At 36.0% G+C, this 19,688-nt stretch overlaps 2 protein-coding genes across 5 annotated transcripts in view; one reads left to right on the top strand and one right to left on the bottom strand.

Moving 5' to 3' along the window:
- Positions 1-8,971, top strand: part of FANCM (FA complementation group M) — an 87,656-nt gene extending 78,685 nt beyond the window's left edge. Inside the window, exons 24-25 of one of the 2 annotated variants that reach the window (XM_082452013.1) lie at positions 4,339-4,443; positions 5,557-8,971. In XM_082452013.1, the coding sequence (XP_082308139.1) occupies positions 4,339-4,394 (56 nt within the window). In that variant the 3' untranslated portion in view covers positions 4,395-4,443; positions 5,557-8,971. Of the gene's footprint in view, positions 1-4,338 lie in introns of both variants that reach the window. The other variant, XM_082452012.1, reaches the window with a different exon arrangement.
- Positions 1-19,688, bottom strand: part of MIS18BP1 (MIS18 binding protein 1) — a 64,324-nt gene that overhangs the window by 22,735 nt on the left and 21,901 nt on the right. For all 3 annotated transcript variants that reach the window (XM_082452079.1, XM_082452078.1, XM_082452080.1), the window contains 3 exons: positions 15,010-15,097; positions 13,328-13,485; positions 8,980-9,841 (listed from right to left, as the gene is read on the bottom strand). In XM_082452079.1, coding sequence (XP_082308205.1) covers positions 8,980-9,841; positions 13,328-13,485; positions 15,010-15,097 — 1,108 coding nt within the window. The remainder of the gene's footprint in view (positions 1-8,979; positions 9,842-13,327; positions 13,486-15,009; positions 15,098-19,688) is intronic.

Here is a 19,688-nt window from a genome sequence, read left to right as displayed (position 1 = left end):
GGCTGATAGTTCTGCCAGAAAAGATCTATTTAACTCACCAATTAACCTATGCAGTGTTATGCTGGTAAATTTTTAACAACTAGTTCTCTGGGGTTAAAAAGCCCTGATTTGTAGTGTTTGTCAATTTCCATATTGTAAATACTCCTATTGTGGCTGATTTCAAGTTACCAACATGGAGTAAGAAATGTGCAACAGCACATCATTATATAGAATTTCCACTACACAGATATGACAGATGTAAAGAACCTCAAGGGCACAGATAATAAAATATAGTAAAATAATTAGGAAGTGATGAGTTTAGAGTTTTAGTTTGTTTCTAATAAATTTATTTAACCTTTAGTTTATATAATTTAATTTTTAATAATGATTCTGAAACATTTAATTTGTAAAATTCCTGAAAATTTAAGAATCAACTTTTGTGAATAGATATGATCTAACTACAGAATACCACTCACTCGATGCATAAAAGGAGAACAAATACTTATGGGCATTGAACACTTAACAAATGTTCTACTCTTGCATAACTAATCATTCCACATGTGTTCTAAAGTGGAGAACTATAGGGAGGGGTCTCAAGCTTCCCTATCTGTGTACATAGCTAACATGCAAGTCTATGATTGCCTAAAAGGACTATTTTGTCATAATAAAAATACTTAATGCACTTAATAAGAAATTAGTCTGTAATGAACACATCTCCTCTAGTTAATCCCAGATAATTTAAAAAGGCAAATGTAATCATATCACTGCAGTCCTACTTAAAAATCACTTCATCATTTTTAAGCATAAAAACCGAAATATGACCTATGTTCTTCCTTGCCTGTCTATTCTCATCCTCTACTGCTCTTCCCTCACTTTCTGTATGCCAGTCATTTTGGCCTTTAGTATTTTTAAATATGCTCTCTTATTTTCTACTTTTACATATACTGTTTCAATTTAAAACGTACTTATCATGAATCTTTGGCTTAAATACTTATTTAACCTTCAAATCTAAGTTCTAGTATCTGCCTAAACTAAGTCAGATTTCCCTAATACTGTCATAAACTTCTTACAGGGATTATTTGCTAAGTATCTACCTATGAGGTTATAAGCATGATGGGGTTACAAAACAGTGGGCTGCAAACAAGAATCACTTAAGGAGCTTATAGCAAAATGCAAGCAAGCAAGTAAAATAAGCAAACAGATTCATAGACTCTATCCCTGAAGATTTCAATACAGTAGGTCTGGGGCAGCAATCCTTTGCATTTTCCAAAAGCTCCTCATGTGATTATTTTGCTTTGAAGTCAGCATTAGAATTGCTTTATGTTGTTTGTAAGAAAGAGGCATTACATCTAACTGAGTGGAAAGTAGGAATAGGTGATAACAAGGAAATGTTACAGGGAGGAGGTGACATGTGAGATAAAATTTGAAGGATGGATAAAAATGTAACAGGTGAAAATGAGGCCACAATATTGGCAAAGAAATGAAGACAAGGAAGAACTACATATGGTTAGGGAATGATAAATAGTTCATATTTATAGTACAGTAAATTTCAAAGAAATGGCTGCAGGTCAAAGCTGTAAAAAACTAGAGAAGCATAACCCAAACCCAAACCTGCCATACCTGAATATTTTAATAGTATGCAGTCTAGGCACTTTTTAAACATTTTAAGTAAAATTGTCTTTTTGGGTATGGTTCTATGAATCTTAACAGATATATAACAGAACAGATGGAACAGTTCCATCAGACCGAAAAAAACTCCCAGTGCTACCCCTCTGTGGTCCACCACTATAACCACTGGAAATCCCTGATCCATTTTCTTTCTTTTTAGTTTTGTCTTCTCCAGAACATAATATAATTGGAATCATATAGTATGTAACCTTTTGGGCTAGCATTTTTCACTCAGCATAATACCTCTGAAATTCATTCAGGTGGTTACAAGTATCAATAGTTCTTCCTTTTTATTACTCAGTAGTCCATTCACTATAAGATCATACCACAATTTCATTTATGAAGAAAGTATCATGAAAATCAGGCAGAGAAATGAGCTACGTAAAACCAAACTGTAACGTTGTTTATGAACTTCTGGGCTCACACTGCAAATTTTGATATATTTTCTTTGTTGTTTAGTTCAGAATATTTTCCCTTGAAACTTCCTCTTTGACCCATGGATTATTTATAGGTGTGTTATTTTTCAACCACTTGGAATTTTTTGTTTTCTTTTACTGACTTGTAGTTTAATTCAATTATGGCCAGAGAACACCCTTTATATAACTTCAGTTATAGTCAATTCATTAAGATTTGTTTTATGACCTAGTAAATGTTCTTTCTTAGTGAATGATCCACCTGTCCTTAGAAATAATGTGTTTTTTCCCTGTTGGGTACACTATTCCAAAATGTCAGCTAGCACATTTGGTTGATGGTGTTGTTCAGTTCTTGTATACCCTTACTAATTATCTGTCTACTACTGCCATCAATTACCAAGAGAAGAACACTGAAGTCTCCAACTATAATTGTGGATTTGACTCTTTTCAGTTCAGTACTTTCCTTTTAGTTCTGTCAGATTTTGATTCGTGTATTTTGAGGTTTTGTTCTCAGGTGCATACACATTTAGGATTGTTAAGTCTTCCTGGTGAAATGGCACTTCTATCGTTTTGTAATGTCCTTCTTTATCCTCGATATTTTCTTCATACTGAAATCTTTGATTAGTATTAGTATAGCCACTCCAGTTATCTATTGAGTTTGCATGGTATGTATCTATCCTTTCACTTTTAACTTCCCTATGTCCTATTTGAAGTGAGTTTCCTTTATACAACACAGTGGGATCATGTTTTTAAATTCATTCTAACAATCTGTCTTTTAAATGGTGCATTTAGATTATTAACATAATTAATGTAATTGTTTTTCCTTCTTCCTCCTGTTTTCTATTTCCTTTTTCTGCCTTTTTTAGTATTTTAATTTATCTATTATATGTTCGAAGATATCTGTGTAGTTTTTTAGTGGCTGCTCTGGGGTTTACTATATACATACTGAACAGTCAACTTAGAATCAGTATCTTACTGCTTCAAGTAAAATCTTACCATCATATAAGCCTCTTCCTCATTTGTCTTCTGTATCACATTTATAAATACTGAAGAACTCCATCATGCAATGCAATATTTGCCTTAAACTGCTAAACATTTATAAGAACTCAAGAGAAGTCTACTGTATTTACCCAGAGTTGCCATCTGTCTTCCTATTCCTCCATTCCTAATACTGACTGCCTCTTTCCTCTCTCATCTCGTCTCATTCTGCTATTGAGCCTATCCAATGAGTTTTTAATTTTGATTATCTTATTTTTCAGTTCTAAAATTTCCATTTGAGGGACTTCCCTGGTAGCACAGTGGTTGGGAATCTGCCTGCCAATGCAGGGGACATGGGTTCGAGCCCTGGTCTGGGAGGATCCCACATGCCGCGGAGCGACTAAGCCCGTGAGCCACAGCTACTGAGCCTGTGCATCTGGAGCCTGTGCTCCGCAACAAGAGAGGCCGCGATAGTGAGAGGCCTGCACACCGCGATGAAGAGTGGCCCCCACTCGCTGCAACTGGAGAAAGCCCTCGCACAGAAACGAAGACCCAACACAGCCAAAAATAAATAAATAAATTAATTAATTAATTAAAAAAAAATTTCCATTTGATCCTTATTTACATTTTCTATTTCTTGCTGAGACATTATAAATTTCTGTTCAAGAATGTTTGCTTTTAGTTCCTGAAGCATTTTTATATACCTGCTTCAGAATCTTGTCAGATAATTAAAACATCTGTGTCATCCCAGCATTTGCATCTGTTGATTATTTTTTCCATAAGAGTTGAAATTTTCCTGGTTCTTTGTATGCTAAGTAATTTTGGGTTATTTCCTAGGCATTCTGAATGACAAAACTCTGGGTCTTATATATATTTTATAGAGAATATTAATATTTTGTTGTAGCAGGCAACCAACCTGGCTGTAACCTGAGCTATAAATTCCAATCAGTCTTCTGTGGTTGCAGTTTCAGTGTCAGTTCCATTTTTAAAGCTTTGCAGTGCTATTAGGATATACTGCATGTTGGACACTGGGTGGCTGGCCTGGAAAGTGCGTGGTGGTCTACCATTTAGTTCAGTTCTCAAAGTCTTGGGTATGCTGTTTAGGATCAGATCCACAAACGGGCAACTCAAGGGTGAGCCTAAAAGTTCATAAACAACTTTATAGGGTTGCTTTCCCTAGGTCCTCCCTCTCTGCAATCTTTGGTTCCCTAGGGTTCCCATTTTTGATTCTCTGGCAGAGACCTGGGGTTTTAGTTACCCAGCTCTGCTGCACACTTTATACAATTGTATCTTTCTCCAGCGCCAAGCAGAGGACAGAAAGAGAAAACTGCAAAATGGTTTGCCCCACCCTTTTGAGACGTCTACTTGAACTGGAGAGGAAGGTTCCGCACTTTCAGAGTTTCAGGTATGTGTGGGCCCCAACTGATGCTGTGATGCTTGCCCCTGCTGGATTGTATGGGTACTGGGTTATAAGAGAAAGGAGAAAAGAAAAAGAAACAACTGAGAGATTTCTTCTACTGTTTCTGAGTGTTAGTAATCCCCCTTCCTGTTCAAGCCAGAACTGAAGGGCTTCTCTTTGAGCTCTCTTTGTCTTGCCTCAATGCCCCCTTCCTGGTTTTAGGTGGCCTTGAGTTTAGCTTGGGGGAATATCTAGAGGAAAAACTGGAAATTCACTTCCAGTTTGGTGGTTCTTAAAATTCTAGTCTCCCCCAATCAACCTGTTATTATTTATCTTCCTGAGTCAACAAAAAGCTGTTCCAAGCATTCTGTCCAGGTGTTACAGCTGCATAGAAGAAACAGAGCAGAGTATGCTTACTCATCTTACTGGGAACTGGCATTTCTGCAGTCCAGGCATTAAAAATCTCCTTGCATCATCTGAACATACAGCAAAGGTTGACAACCTTTATTAAAGGAAATAATGGGGGATACAGCTGGAAAGGATAACTGAGGTCAACTATTACTCTCAATGCAAGGCAGAAGAAATCTTTATATAATTTGAATTTGAGCAAGAATGCAAGTGAAGGTTTTTGATGTGTCAGAACCACAACTATACATTAAGACTAATCTGGAGTTGTATAAAACAGATTACTCAGATGAAGAGAACAAAGTACAAACACAAGGCTACTTCCACAGTTCAGGCAAAAGGCATTAAAGGTCTGAAAAAAAGAGTAGTGTTAAGAAAAAGGCTGCACAGGCATATCTCGTTTTATTGCCCTTTGCTTTACTGTGTTTTTTACAAACTGAAGGTTTGTGGCAACCCTGTGTTGAGCAAGTCTATTGGTGCCATATTTCCAACAGCATTTGCTCACTTCATGACTCTGTCACATTTGGTAATTCTCACAATATTTCAAACTTTTTCATTATTATTATATTTGTTATGTGATCTGTGATGCTACTCTTGTATTGTTTGGGGTGCCATGAACTGCGTGAATATAAGACAGTGAATTTAATTGATAAATGTTGTGTGTGTTCTGACTGCTCCACTGACCAGCCATTCCCGTCTCTCTCTCTCCTTGAGCCTCCTTATTCCCTGAGGATGCAAGAATACTGAAATTACGCCAATTAATAAGCCTACAATGGCCTCTAAATGTTCAAGTGAAAGGAAGAGTTGCAAGTCTCTCACTTTAAATCAAAAGCTAGAAACGATTAAGCTTAGTGAGGAAGGCATGTCAAGAGCTGACACAGGCTGAAAGCTAGGCCTCTTGTGCCAAACAGTTAGCAAAGTTGTGAATGCAAAGGAAAAAGTGCTCGAAGGAAATTAAAAGTGCTACTCTAGTGAACACACAACTGGTAACAAATAGCCTTATTGCTGATATGGAGAAAGTTTAGCGATCTGGATAGAAGATCAAACCAGTCACAAGATTCTTTTAAGCCAAAGTCTAATCTAGAGCAAGGTCCTAACTTTCTTTACTTCTATGAAGGGTGAGAGAGGTGAGGAAGCTGCAGATGAAAAGTTTGAAGCTAGCAGAGGTTGGCTCATGAGGTTCAATGAAAGAAGTGTCTCCATAACATAAAAGAACAAAGCAGCAAATGCTAATGTAGAAGCTGCAGCAACTTATCCAGAAGCTCTAGCTAAGACCATCAATGAAGGTGGCTACACTACACAACAGATTTTCAATGCAGACAAAACAGTCTTCTATTGGAAGAAGATGCCATCTATGACTTTTATAGCTAAGGAGGAAAAGTCAATGGTTGGCTTCAAAGGACAGGCTGACTCTCTTGATACAGGCTCATGTAGCAGGGGACTTGAAGTTGAAGCCAATGCTTATTTACCATTCTGAAAATTCTAGGGTCCTTAGGTAGATTATGCTAAATCTTCTCTACCTGTGCTCTATAAATGGAACAACAAAGCCTGGAGGTCAGCACATGTATTTACAACAAGGTTTACTGAATTATTTTAAGCCCACTGTGGAGAACTACTGTTCAGAAAAAAAGATTCCTTTCAAGATATTACTGCTCATTTACAGTGTACCTGGTCACCCAAGAGCTCTGATGGAGATGTAAAAGATTTATGTTGTTTTCAGCCTGCTAACATAACATCCATTCTGCAGCTTATGAATCAAGGAGCAATTCTGATTTTCAAGTCTTATTATTTAAGAAATATATTTCCTAAGGCTAGAGCTGCCATAGATAGTGATTCCTCTGATGGATCAGAGCAAAGTAAATTGAAAACCTTCTGGAAAGGATTCACCATTAAGATGCCATTAAGAATATTCGTGATTCATGGGAAGAGGTCTATTAAAATATCAACATTCACAGGAGTTTGGAAGAATTTGATTCCAACCCTCATGAATGACTTGGAGGAGTTAAAGACTTCAGTGGAGGAAGTCACTGCAGATGTAGTGGAAACAGCAAGAGAACTACAATTAGAAGTGGAGCCTAAAGATGTGGCTGAATTGCTACAATCTCATGATAAAACTTGAACTTATGAGGAACTGCTTCTTATGGATGAGCAAAGAAAGTGATTTCATGAGATGAAATCTACTCCTGGTGAAGATGCTGTGAAGACTGTTGAAATGACAACAAAGGATTTAGAATATTACACAAACTTAGTTGATAAAGCAGCAGCAGGGTTTGAGAGGATTGACTCCAATTTTGAAAGAAGTCCTACTGTGGGTAAAATGCTATCAATATCAAGGCAAGACCCTCCAACAGCAAAAGGATTACAACTTGCTGAAGGCTCAAATGATTAGCATTTTTAAGCAATAAATTATTTTTTTAACTAAGGTATATACACTGGTTTTTTTGACATAATGCTATTGCACACTTAAGAGACTACAGTATAGTATAAACATAATTTTCATATGTACCAGGAAACCAAAAAATTAATGTGACTTTCGTTGTTGAGATATTCGCCTTATTTCAGTAGTCCAGAATTGAACCCACAATATTGCCTAAGTATAGCTGGTAGTTTCTTAATTTTAAAAAAATTAGATTTAAAAAATTAGATTAAAAATCAATAATAATAAAGAGTTTAAACCTAGTTGACTAGAAGAATTACATATTCAGAAACAGGAATGTCAGGCAAAGTGGACAGGCAGGGGAAAATAAGTTTGGTTTTTGACATATTAAGTTAGCTGTAGGTGAGATTTACGTAGAGATGTCCAGCAGGCAAAGAGAAATATAAACCTAAGTACAAGAATTCAGGACTAGAGGAACAGATTTGGGAGTCCCTCTGCAAAAAGGAAAAGTAGAACTTTGGAATGAAAAGATCACTGAGGAATACACTATTGCTAGAAAGCAAGCAGCCAAAACCAATAAGTCTGAAGAATAAGAAAACCTTCTCTGCCTGAAAATAAGATAGAGAAGGAAAATTTAGGAAATCGAGAAAGGAAGAGTACAGTGGCACAAAGATGCCTTAGGAAGAGAAGGTAGATTTGAAAATGAATTCCAAATGTTATAAAGCTGGGGGTACACAAGAGAATGGAACACTGAACGTGGCATGTTTCTATGTTATCCTTCCCTCTTTTATCAATCATATCTTCCTTTCTTTCTACTAGATCATTTCCAAGAACATACCATTATACCCTGGCATGAGTCACCTTACAAACAAGCAAGCAAGCAACTAAACATACATGTTCCCTTATCTTCACAGTCTTCTATGACTATGCATTCTTCTGTTCCCTATCATTGCCAAATTTCTTGTGTTGTCCATCTAGGCTGTCTTTACTGTCTCATTCACTCTTCATCTCTCAACTATGATCTGGCTTCCAATACTAACTACCACACTACTGAAACTGCTTTTCAAGTCTATGTAGCGAAATCCAATTCTCATCATACCTGATTTATCAAGCAGCACTAATTAAGAAACCTTGGACAAATCACTGAATTTTTGAGACTAATTTCTCTTCTATAAATGAGGGGGAAAAGACTGTATTAAATAATCTACAAATCTGGATTCAAATTTAAGGTTTTATAATAGTAAATTTACTTATAAAATATTCCTTAAAATGTGAAGCTAAGTGAGAGAGCTGCATTTGTCTGTGTTGAAATGGTTTACCCCCTGCTTTACTGAGGTATAATTGACCAAAAAAACTGTATATATTTAAAGTGTACATGTGATCATTTGACATACATATACATTGTGAAACGATTACCACACTCAAATTAATGAACACATCTGTCCCCTCACAGTTACCCTTTTTTAGGAGGGAGGGGGAGGGGACTGTCTTGAAATATTAAATGGGAATGAAAAGAAAACAGGGTCACTTTCACTTTCCTCACATGTAGGCTATAGATGGCCACAAAGAACCTAGTTAGAAGTTATCTGTACTCTCCCTCTACTCTTTATATAAATTTTAATTTCTCTCCATGTGCTTTTGGATGACATCTTCCATATTAACAAATAGAAGTCATTAAATCAGCCCGTTATTGAAGTTTTTATGTTGTAAACTGTTTTGTGGCCACTCTAGATATTTCAGAGTCAAATCTAACTACTTACCAATGAAGTTTCTGTAATTCTTTCTTATTCCATTCCTCATCCTGAATTAAACCAGGTAAACATGCTAAGGAAGACCTGTTCATCTTGCCAGATCCCATTGTCTCAATAACTGGAAGCTCATTGCTAATATCAGATTTCTGAAGATTTTCTTTAGCAGAACATCTAGCTTTCTTCTGTTTCATATGAAGTTCATTTTCACTCTCCTCAGTTTCAGATTCAGACATCACTGGGATTGTCCTTGTTTTTCTTGTGCTTTTTCTCAAGTGAACCACTATTTCTTCGGTATTTCTTGCTCTGGTTTTCTTAACCGCAGCTTTCCTTCTAAATTCCTTTCCTTTTTCACTCTCTTCATTAGACAAGTCTGATGAGGACTGATGCTTGTAAAATGACACAGTTATTTGATTTTCAGTTTTCTTCAATTTTGATAACCTTGTATTTTTCTTAAAGTCAGAGGTGACTGTTTGTTCCTTTTTAGGACTAGGTATTTTTATTTTCTGGTTGACAGTGAGTAAATCACATTCGCTACAATCTTCCTTGTTTTTACTTTTATGACCCACACTATACTCAAATGTACTTTCTAAAGTCTTTGTGGGCTTGCTGATTGGACTTGTAGGTTCATTTAAGTTTGATTTACTTTCTTTTTGATGCTTTCGCACTGCAAAATCTGTTACTGCTTTAATGGTGCCAAAGGACAGATTATAATTCATGCACTTTTGCTCTATAATTTTTTTAGATTTGAGTGGTGTTACTAAAATATAAGGTTTCTTCTGATTAACAGCCATATATTTTCTTTCTTCGTCTGAGAAAAACTGTTCCCTTGATGTTAGAATATCAACGGATACTTTGGATTCTTCAGTTCTCTCTTTAATTTCATAAGACAAAACCAAAGATCAAAATTTCAAATTAGCTACAAACAGAATATAGAAAAAATATTTTCACACATAAAATATACTGTTTCTTTCCCCACAAACTCCATTTTAAACATTACTGCCAAATTAATCTTCCTGAAGCACTGGTCTGTTCAGATCACTGCCCCTTCAATTGTAAACATATACTAATTTTTATACCAATCTGTCCGTGACATCTCACAGTCTACTTAGTGTACACAGTTCCTCTGCTTGGTCTTCAATATAGTTCTAATCACTCACTGTACCCAAATCTGAATGATATTCTATGTCTGTTAATCCACTGCTTCTCAACTTTCATTAATGTCATTCACTCTACTTGGAAAGTTTCCTTCACTTACCACCTGCTTCAATAACCTGTTCTATAACCTCCTTTATTTCTGTTTTCTAACCCACCTATCCACAAATTTTGTCTTGATTCCCTCAACTGAATGAAAGCTCTCCTTCAAATTTCCAGAATACTTTCAAATAATATCATGTTTGACAATGTGCCCTGCATTATAATTAACATACTTATCTTTCAAATGAAAAAAATTCTTAATGGTAAGAATTTCGTCTTCATTTTTTATTTTTTAATTTTTTTTTTGCTGGAGTTAGTACAGTCTTTCACATATATAGCAGATGCTAAATATTTGTTAAATTTGGAAGTAAAATATTAAGAAGACATAAGGAAAACCACTAGGGTTGCTAAAACCTTACTAGGTATGTAATATATGGAACAGAAGCTATCCTAGTTAAGGAGAGTTAAGAAAACATGGAACTCCATCTGCATGGCCCCATACGCATCCCCAGCAGTGGTCACAGAGATACATTTTTGCTGAATCCCCCATAACTCCATGAAGCATCATGGGCTAACAACCAAAGCAGAACTTGGGAATCTTTATTATACTGTGTCACTGGTTAAAGAAAGCAAATTAAAATGAGAGAAACTCTCCAATTTTAAACTTAGGAAACCAGAAGCCAAACTAATTTAATTTCTAACTTTAAATTATACAATTATAAATATATACAAATCGTAAACCATCACACCAATCATCATAGTGAAGTACTCCAACAACCTACACATATTATGTGCCATTTTACAAGATGAATGACAAAATGAAAGACTGATGGGTAATACTGAATGCTGGGGAATAAAGAAGCCTCTAAATTATAGTTCATGGAGAAGTGGCACTAGACAAAAGTTATCAAGAGAGTTTCTACATGATTTCTCAATGGAATCATGTATCTTCATATTATAAAGGAAGAGTTTTCTTCTAATTCCTCATATAAACATGATTCAAATGTTCAATTGGAAATGTGAAAATTTTGAACAAAACCTTTTTATTCGAATATTTTTATTCATTTTATTAAATAATTTGAATAAAGATTCAGACCATTCTGGATACTTCAACCTAAGCTGTATGAAGCTAGTAGTGTTAGTATTGTTTCCTCTCTACTTCTTTAAACACTTATAAATGTTCCTCACTTTCATTTCTTTTCACCTAGAATAAGATAGAAAAAAATGTGATTCAGCTGATGGATTTAACTCAATATGAAATTTTAAACTTGCTAATGTGTAGAGAAAAGGTTCTTTAAATTCTGGTAGGCAGGATTTCAATGAAATTACTCTGAAAATCCACACTTACACAAAACTAAATTATGGTATTAAGTTCACAGAAGTCTGTACTTGAAGATGCACAATGGATGGTCCTCCTTGCTCTTGAGATTATTACAGTATGGTGAGGAAGGCTGATATTATAATCATTTACAATATACTGTTAAGTATAATAACAGAGATAAATAAAGTACTTTAAGAGCAATACTATAATATATAGATTATAGCATTAAATATACGAAACAAAACTTTACGTAAATCATTAAAATACACACACACAATTATATCATCTTAAATTCACTGGTTGGCACTTTTGCATAACCTCAGTTGTTTAATGTTAGATGTGTTTTTTTTTTATATTTCAGTGGTTTTCCCATGGAAAGTGTAATGATAATGATAATAATACAAACAATAACAGCATCAAATACCACCACTCAAAATAATGTATGTGACAAGAAGACACTCACTGTCTTAATAGTTTCATAAAACAATGATCTAATGAATCACACTGGAAAAATGATACATCCAAAACAGAATACAGTAATATCTTCCCCTAAACTGAGCTTCTCAAGGAGAAGCATCTCGTTTTATTCATCTCTAAGTTCCTAACAGCTAACATAGATCAAGGTTCATGGAAGATGCTTTAAAAATGTTTGTTGAATGATTTTCCTATGGACACAGCTGGCATGTAAATTACCAAACTTTAGTCTTTTACATTTGTATTCTCAAATACTTTACCAATAATATTCACAATTTGACTCAAATTCCTGAAAAACAGCACTATAAGTGAAAGGAAGGAGTGGGGGTAGGGAGATGATAAGACCTAAGACTAAAGAAGATGAATAAATAATTCAAAGTTAGATATACTTTTAGGGATCTTTTAAATTTCGGAGTAAAAAGGTATATAGCAGGTGCTGTAGCCCCAGGACTCCAGAATACTGAAGAGGTCTAGCAATGACAACAAGCAGTATGCCTAATTTGCGAGAAATAGGATGACTTTTGATAAAATGAAGGATTGAGAAGGAACTGGAGCAACAGTTAAGGAATGAATTTTTGCTAGCTGTATGCAAGCAGTCATCCACATATTTATTCCTTTCTCTGTACTACAAAGGATGAGCATAGTTTCAATGGGGGTGGGGGACAGGGAAATAGGGTATGGTGGGGTGGGGAGTGACATACAGGTACATTTATATCCAGTATGGTGCTATGTTTTTGGCAGAAGCAGTCCTGAACTCTTGAAGTTCTGTAAAACTCTTCATTGTAAGATCAAGGTAGAACTGGCATAAATTTATACAACAGAGTCTAGGAATTTTACTCATTATATTATCTAGAAAGGACTGTAAATATTTTTTTTCAGCTTGGGGTCAGGTGGATGTGAGGCAGATTATAGTTTTGGTAGAGTTGACATAGAACAGTTCTGCCAGCTACCTTCATAGCAACGGTCATTCAAAAAGACATGCCATTACCTCCATGAAAGCAAACTGGTTTTGTCTATTAACAGGAATAATATTTAGTACAAAAATATAGGTATCTGTAATATAGGTCTGAGGTAAGCTGGCAGCCTAAATACCTTGCGTCTAGAAAACTGAAAGAACAATCATTTTTCATTGTTATGTTGATCAGTGTTCTTGGTATTCTGATTAATTAAAAGGTATAATTTAATGAAGTAAGCTGAATGCTGACTACAGTCTACATTGCAGTTTCTCCTCTTAAGCAGTGAAAAAAACCCAGGAATTTTAGGGCAGTATAAGTCAAGAACTCAATACTAAATTTAAACAATTAAACAGTGTGGAGCTCAGGTAAAAATTTACCACTATACCAACAGAGAAGAAAAGAGCAAACATACCCAAATGATCACAATCAAGGTCATAAGTGGCAGTGGCTCTTTGGAGGACATCTGGTTTTTTTTCCCCTGCATCATTTTTCATTGATTTTCGAATGTCAGGAACAACTCTTTCAGTTTTCTGTTTTTGTCTGGCCTTTCCTTCTTTCTTTTCACAAGACCTAAAAAACAAGTATAGTATTTTTCCTCTAATATTGGTTCGCAAAAAACTAAACCCATAAATAAATAAATGAAACTCCCTCAGATAAAGCTTTTTTCCCCAGCAGATTACCTTTAATCTTGCATTATTTAAGCTTCCATGGCTTCTACCCTTTTCCTCCCACAAACAACTTAAGTATAACATTTTAATGACCTCTTAAGTTCTTCTTATCTATGTTCTTGCATTTCCCACTTAAGCTGATATTGTAAGAAAATTACAGGACAAATTCTGCCAGTTGTCTGTTCTTGTAAAGTTTATTGAAACACAGCCACATTTATTCTTTTCAGTACTATCTATGTTGCTTTTCCACTACAAAGGCAGAGTCGAGTAGCTCTGAGGCAGCATACCCATGAAAATACTATCTGCCCCTTTACAGAAAAAAACTGCCAGCCCCTGTTATACCTTATTACATTGTGACATGATTAGTCAACTTACACAACCTATCCCCTATGAGTTTTTAAGGGCAAGAATTAATCAAATTCAGACTTCCCTGGTGGTCCAATGGTTAAGAATCCACCTGCCAAGGCAAGGGACACAGGTTCGATCCCTGGTCTGGGAAGTTCCCACATGCTGCGGAGCAACTAAGTCCGTGCACCACAACTACTGAGCCCGCAAGCTGCAACTACTGAGCCTGCGGGCCACAACTACTGAAGCCCATACACTCTAGGGCCCGCATGCCGCAACTACTGAGCCCACGTGCTGCATCCTGAAGCCCACGTGCCTAGAGCCTGTGCTCCGCAACTAGAGAAGCCACCACAATGAGAAGCCCGCGCACCTCAACGAAGAGTAGCCCCTGCTCCCTGCAACTAGAGAAAGCCTGCACGCAGCAACAAAGACCCAGCGCAGCCAAAAATAAAAGAAAAAGAGTACAAAGAAAAAAAATAATAAACCAGGTTTAAAAAAAAAAAATTAATCAAATTCTTCTTTGTTTTCCCAAGGCTGATACAGTGTCTGCTAAGCAAATGACACTTAGTAACTACTGAGGGAATGAATGAATTAAAAAAGGACCAGACTTCCCTGGAGGTCCAGCGGTTATGGCTCCATGCTCCAATGCAGGGTACATGGGTTCAATCCCTGGTCAGGGAACTAAGATCCCACACGCCATGTGGCGCGGCCAAATAAAATAAAATTCTTAAAAAAAAAAAGGTCAAGAACTTCAGACTCATGTTTAACAGCTACATGCCTCTTAAAGGGTAAATGACTGTGGATGACTCCTTGAAATACATCAAAGGTTTTATTTTCCTTTTAGATTTACTCCATATGACAGAAGTTCTAGTAAAGTGTTACTGCCTTCTGAAAGTCTAAGATCAAAGACAGCTTCAAAACTGGCATTTCCAAAAATACAAATTAAAACCACTTTACATTGGTTACATGAGTATATACATTTGTAAAAGCTCATCAAATTTTATTCCTAAAATAGATAGTTTATCAAATGTAAATTATACATCAATAAAGTTGTTTTTTAAAAAGTTAAAAGGTACTTTACCTTAACTGTTCTAAAAAATTATCAATGTACTCTTTCCATTTTTCTGGAAATCCAAACATAAATTTCCTTATGAGATAATTTGGGTAACCTATTTAATGATAAACAAACAAAAATTACCTGAAAGTCTAGATTTTAAAGTGATGTCATTAATTCATTAAATAATTTAAAAATATATACTTATTGCTTACTATGTGCCAGGCACTGTCATAGATACTGAGGATTCAGCAGTTGACAAAACAAACAAAAATCCCTGCCTTCATGAAAACTGGCTTCTAAACAGAAAGCAAACCAATAAGTAAAACATCTCGTTTGTTAGGTGGCCATCGATGCTACGGAGAAAATTATGCAGTTAAGGGGAATAGGGATAGCAGTGTGTTCATTCTAGGGGAGAAGAAAGGGGGCAGGCAGCTTTTCAAAAAAGGACAGAGACATTCTCACAGAAATAGCATCATTTGAGTAAAGCCCTGAAGGACATGAAGGAGTGAGCAATGTGGCAATATAGGGTTAAAGCAGTGGAAGCAGAGGGAACAAAGTGAAAGGGTATGAGGCAAGAGTGTGCCTGGCTTGTTTGTAGAACGACAAAGAAATCAATGTAGTTGAAGTGGAGTGAGGAGAGTCTACTCAGATAGGTAACAGAGGTAGTTGGGGGAGATTATAAAGCCTTGGGGTCATTTTATAAACCGAGTGTTTTACTTTGGGTGAGATGGGAAGCTATAGAAAAATTCTGAGTGGAGGAGTCACAGAATTCGACTTACTTTAACAGGACTGAATTAGCTGCTATTTTGAGAACAATCTGTGGAAGTACATAGGGAGAAACAATGACACAAGTTAGGAGGTTACAGCAATGATTCAGACAAAAGATGAGGAAAGTCCAGATCACAGCAGTGCAGCAGAGGCCTGGGTTCTGGATACATCATGGAGATAATGCCAGTAGGATGTACTGACGTACTAGATGTGAGGGTGAGAGAAACTGAGGATTTAAGTGTGTCTCCTAGGAGTCTGGCTAGCCACTGGAACCATGGAAAGAGGGGAAGACTGTAGCCTATACAGATTTAAGGGAGAAGACCAGGTTTTAGACATATTAACTCTGAGACACCTGTAGACATCCTAGTGGAGATGTCAAATAAGCAGACAGAAAATGAGTTGAGTGGCTCAGGGAATATTCTTTGTTTCAGATAAAATTTGGCATTTGTCAAAATCTGAATGAGATTTAAGCCTAAAAGAAATCAGCACAGCACTGAGTATAGAAAGAGCCGTAGTCTATCCCATCATTTAGAGGCAAAGAAGAAAGAGAAAAATAAGCAAAGAAACTAAGATGGAACAGGGAATGAGGCAGCATGAAAATATGGTATTCCAGAAGCCAAGTAAAGAAAGTGTTTCAAGAAGGTAGGAGTGATTAACTGTGTCAAGTGTACACTGGATTTAGCAATGTGGGGGCCACCAGTGACTTTGATAAGGGCTGTTTCGGTGAAGAACTGAGGATTAATGCGTGATTAAAGAGAATTCAAGAAAAAATGAGAAAGAATTCAAGAGGAATTAGATCTAAGTATAACAAATCGTCTGAGCTGTTTTGCTGTAAATGAGAGCAACAGTGGCTGAAAGAAGTGTGGTTAAATGAGGGCCCCCCTCCCAGTTTTATTGAGAAATAATTGACATACATTACAGTATAAACTTAAGGTGTACAGTATGATGGTTTGATTTACATATATTGTCAAATGATTACCACAATAGGTTTAGTTAACATCTAGCATCTCATATAGGTACAATAAAAAGAAAAAAGCAATTTTAAAATTTATAAATGTTATAAGAGATGAAGATTTAGCATCTGTACCTCTCCTTCCTCACCCTCTCCCATTTTTTACAATAATTTTAATTATATCAAAGATTGTTTGCATCATTATAACAATGTGAATATTGTTCACTGCAGAACCTATTAGAATACTGTGATTACATGTACTTTCCCCATGCTGTACATTTCATCACTGTGACTCATTTTGTAACTGGAAGTTTGTATCTTTCAACCTCCCTTACCTATTTCACTCATTCCCTGACCTCCCTCCCTTCTGGCAAGCATCTGTTCTCTTTATCTATGAGTCTGTTTCTGTTTCGCTTTGTTCATTTGTTTTATTTTTTAGATTACACATACAAGTGAAATCATATGTTATTTGTCTTTCTCTGATTTATTTCACTTAAAATTTAATACCTTCTAGGTCCAGCCATGTTGTCACAATAGCAAGATTTCATTCTTTTTTATGGCTGAACAATATTCTTTTGTGTGTGTGTATATATATACATATATACATATACATATATATATATATATATACACACATATATACACCACATCTTTTTTTTTAATAAATTTATTTATTTTACTTATTTATTTTTGGCTGCATTGGGTCTTCATTGCTGCACATGGGCTTTCTCTAGTTGCGGCGAGCAGGGGCTACTCTTTGTTGTGGCAGGTGGGCTTTTCATTGCGGTGGCTTCTCTTGTTGCAGAGCACGGGCTCTAGGCACGTGGGCTTCAGTAATTGTGGCATGTGGGCTCAGCAGTTGTGGCTCACGGGCTCTAGGGCATAGGCTCAGTAGTTGTGGTGCACAGGCTTAGTCGCTCCGCAGCATGTGGGATCTTCCCAGACCAGGGCTCGAACCTGTGTCCCCTGCACTGGCAGGCGGATTCTTAGCCACTGCGCCACCAGGGAAGTCCCACCACATCTTCTTTATCCACTCATCCATCTATGGACACTTAAGCTGTTTCTGTATCTTGGCTATTGTAAACAATGCTGCAATGAACATAGGGGTGCATTTGTCTTTTCAACTAGCTCTTTTGTTTTCTTTGGAAAAATACCCAGAACTGGATTGCTGGATCATATGGTAGTTCTACTTTTTAATTTTTTGAGGAACTCCCATACTGTTTTTCCTAGTGGCTGTAAGCAATTTACTTTCCCACCAACACTGCATAAGGGTTCCCTTTTCTCCACATCCTCATCAACGCATGTTATTTCTTGTCATTTGGATAATAGCCATTCTCACAGGCATGAGGTGATATTGCATTATGGTTTTGATTAGCATTTCCCTGATGATTAGTGATGTTAAGCATCTTTTCATATCTGTTGGCCGTCTGTATGTCTTTTTTGGGAAAATATTTATTCTCTGCCCATTTTTTAATAGGGTTGTTTCTTTTTGTGATGTTGAGCTGTATGAGTTCTTTGTATACTTTGCGTATTAATCCCTTATCAGTAATATAGTTTGCAAATATCTCCTCCTATTCAGTAGGTTGCCTTATTTTGTTGACAGTTTCTTTTGCTATATGGAAGTTTTTTAGTTTGATGTAGTCCCATTTGCTTATTTTTTGCTTTTGTTGCCCTTGCCTGAAGAGACAGATCCAGAAAAATACTAGGGCATATGTCAACGAGTTTACTGCCTATGTTTTCTTCTAGGAGTTATATGGTTTCAGATCTTACATTTAAGTCTTTAATCCATTTTGGGTTTACTTTTGTACATGGTATGAGAAAGTAGTCTAGTTTGATTCATTTGCATGTAACTATCCAGTTTTCCCAGCATCATTTATTGAAGAGGCTGTCATTTCCCCATTATATTCTTACCTCCTTTGTCATAAATTAATTGACCAAATAAGCATGGGTTCATTTCTGGGGCCTCTAACCTGTTTAGTTGATCTATGTGGCTGTTTTGGTGCCAGTATCATACTGTCTTGATTACTGTAGCTTAGTAGTATAGTTTGAAGTCAGGGAGTGTGGTGCCTCTAGCTTTGTTCTTTATGTATTTAGGTGTTCCTATGTTGGGTGCATATATATTTACAATTGTTATATCTTTTTTTTGGATTGCTCCCTTTACCATTATGTAATGTCCTTTTTTGTGTTGTTACAATCTTTGTTTTGAATTCTGTTTTGTCTGATATAAGTATCGCTAACTTGGCTTTCTTTTCATTTCCATTTGCATGGAATACCTTTTTCCATCCCCTTACTTTCTATCTGCATGTGTCTTTAGATCTGAAGTGAGTCTCTTGTAGGCAGCATATATATGGGTCTTATGTTTGTATCCATTCAGCCACTCTATGTCTTTTGATTGGGACCATTTAGTCCATTTGCACTTAAAGTGACATTTAAAGTAGTTACTGCCATTTTGTTAATTGTTTTCTGGTTGTGTTAGCAGTTTTTCTGGTTGTGTTTATAGTTTTTTGTTCCATTCTTCTTTTGATGGCTATCTTTAGTGTTATATTTGGATTCCTTTCTCTTTTTTTGTGTATCTATTACAGATTTTTGGTTTGTGGTTACCATAAGGTTTATATATAGCATGTGTATATATATATATTACATAGTATATATATATAATTATTTTAAGTTGATGATCTCTTAAATACAAATGCATTCTAACAAACCTGATTTCTTACTCAAAAGAGGGTTTTTTGGTTTTTTTTCTTTTTTTTTTTTGATAGGAGAAGGGAGAATTACTGGAGTAATATCCTTGAGTAAAAGAGGATAGGAGCTGAAGCATAAATAGGTGGACACAGACAGGAACATGGAAAGTTTGTCCACAATAAAAGCAGGTACAGATACAAGCAAGTGAGCAAATGTGACAGAGAAGTTTTCTTTCTTTTTTTTTTTTTTTATAGATTTATTTATTTTTATTTATTTATTTTTGGCTGCGTTGGGTCTT

Source organism: Balaenoptera physalus (genome assembly GCF_965194825.1).
Source record: "Balaenoptera physalus genome assembly, chromosome: 2".
In the NCBI taxonomy this organism is placed as follows: Eukaryota; Metazoa; Chordata; class Mammalia; order Artiodactyla; family Balaenopteridae; genus Balaenoptera; species Balaenoptera physalus.
Note: the sequence above shows the minus strand (reverse complement) of the source record. Positions and strands in the feature narration are given on the sequence as shown.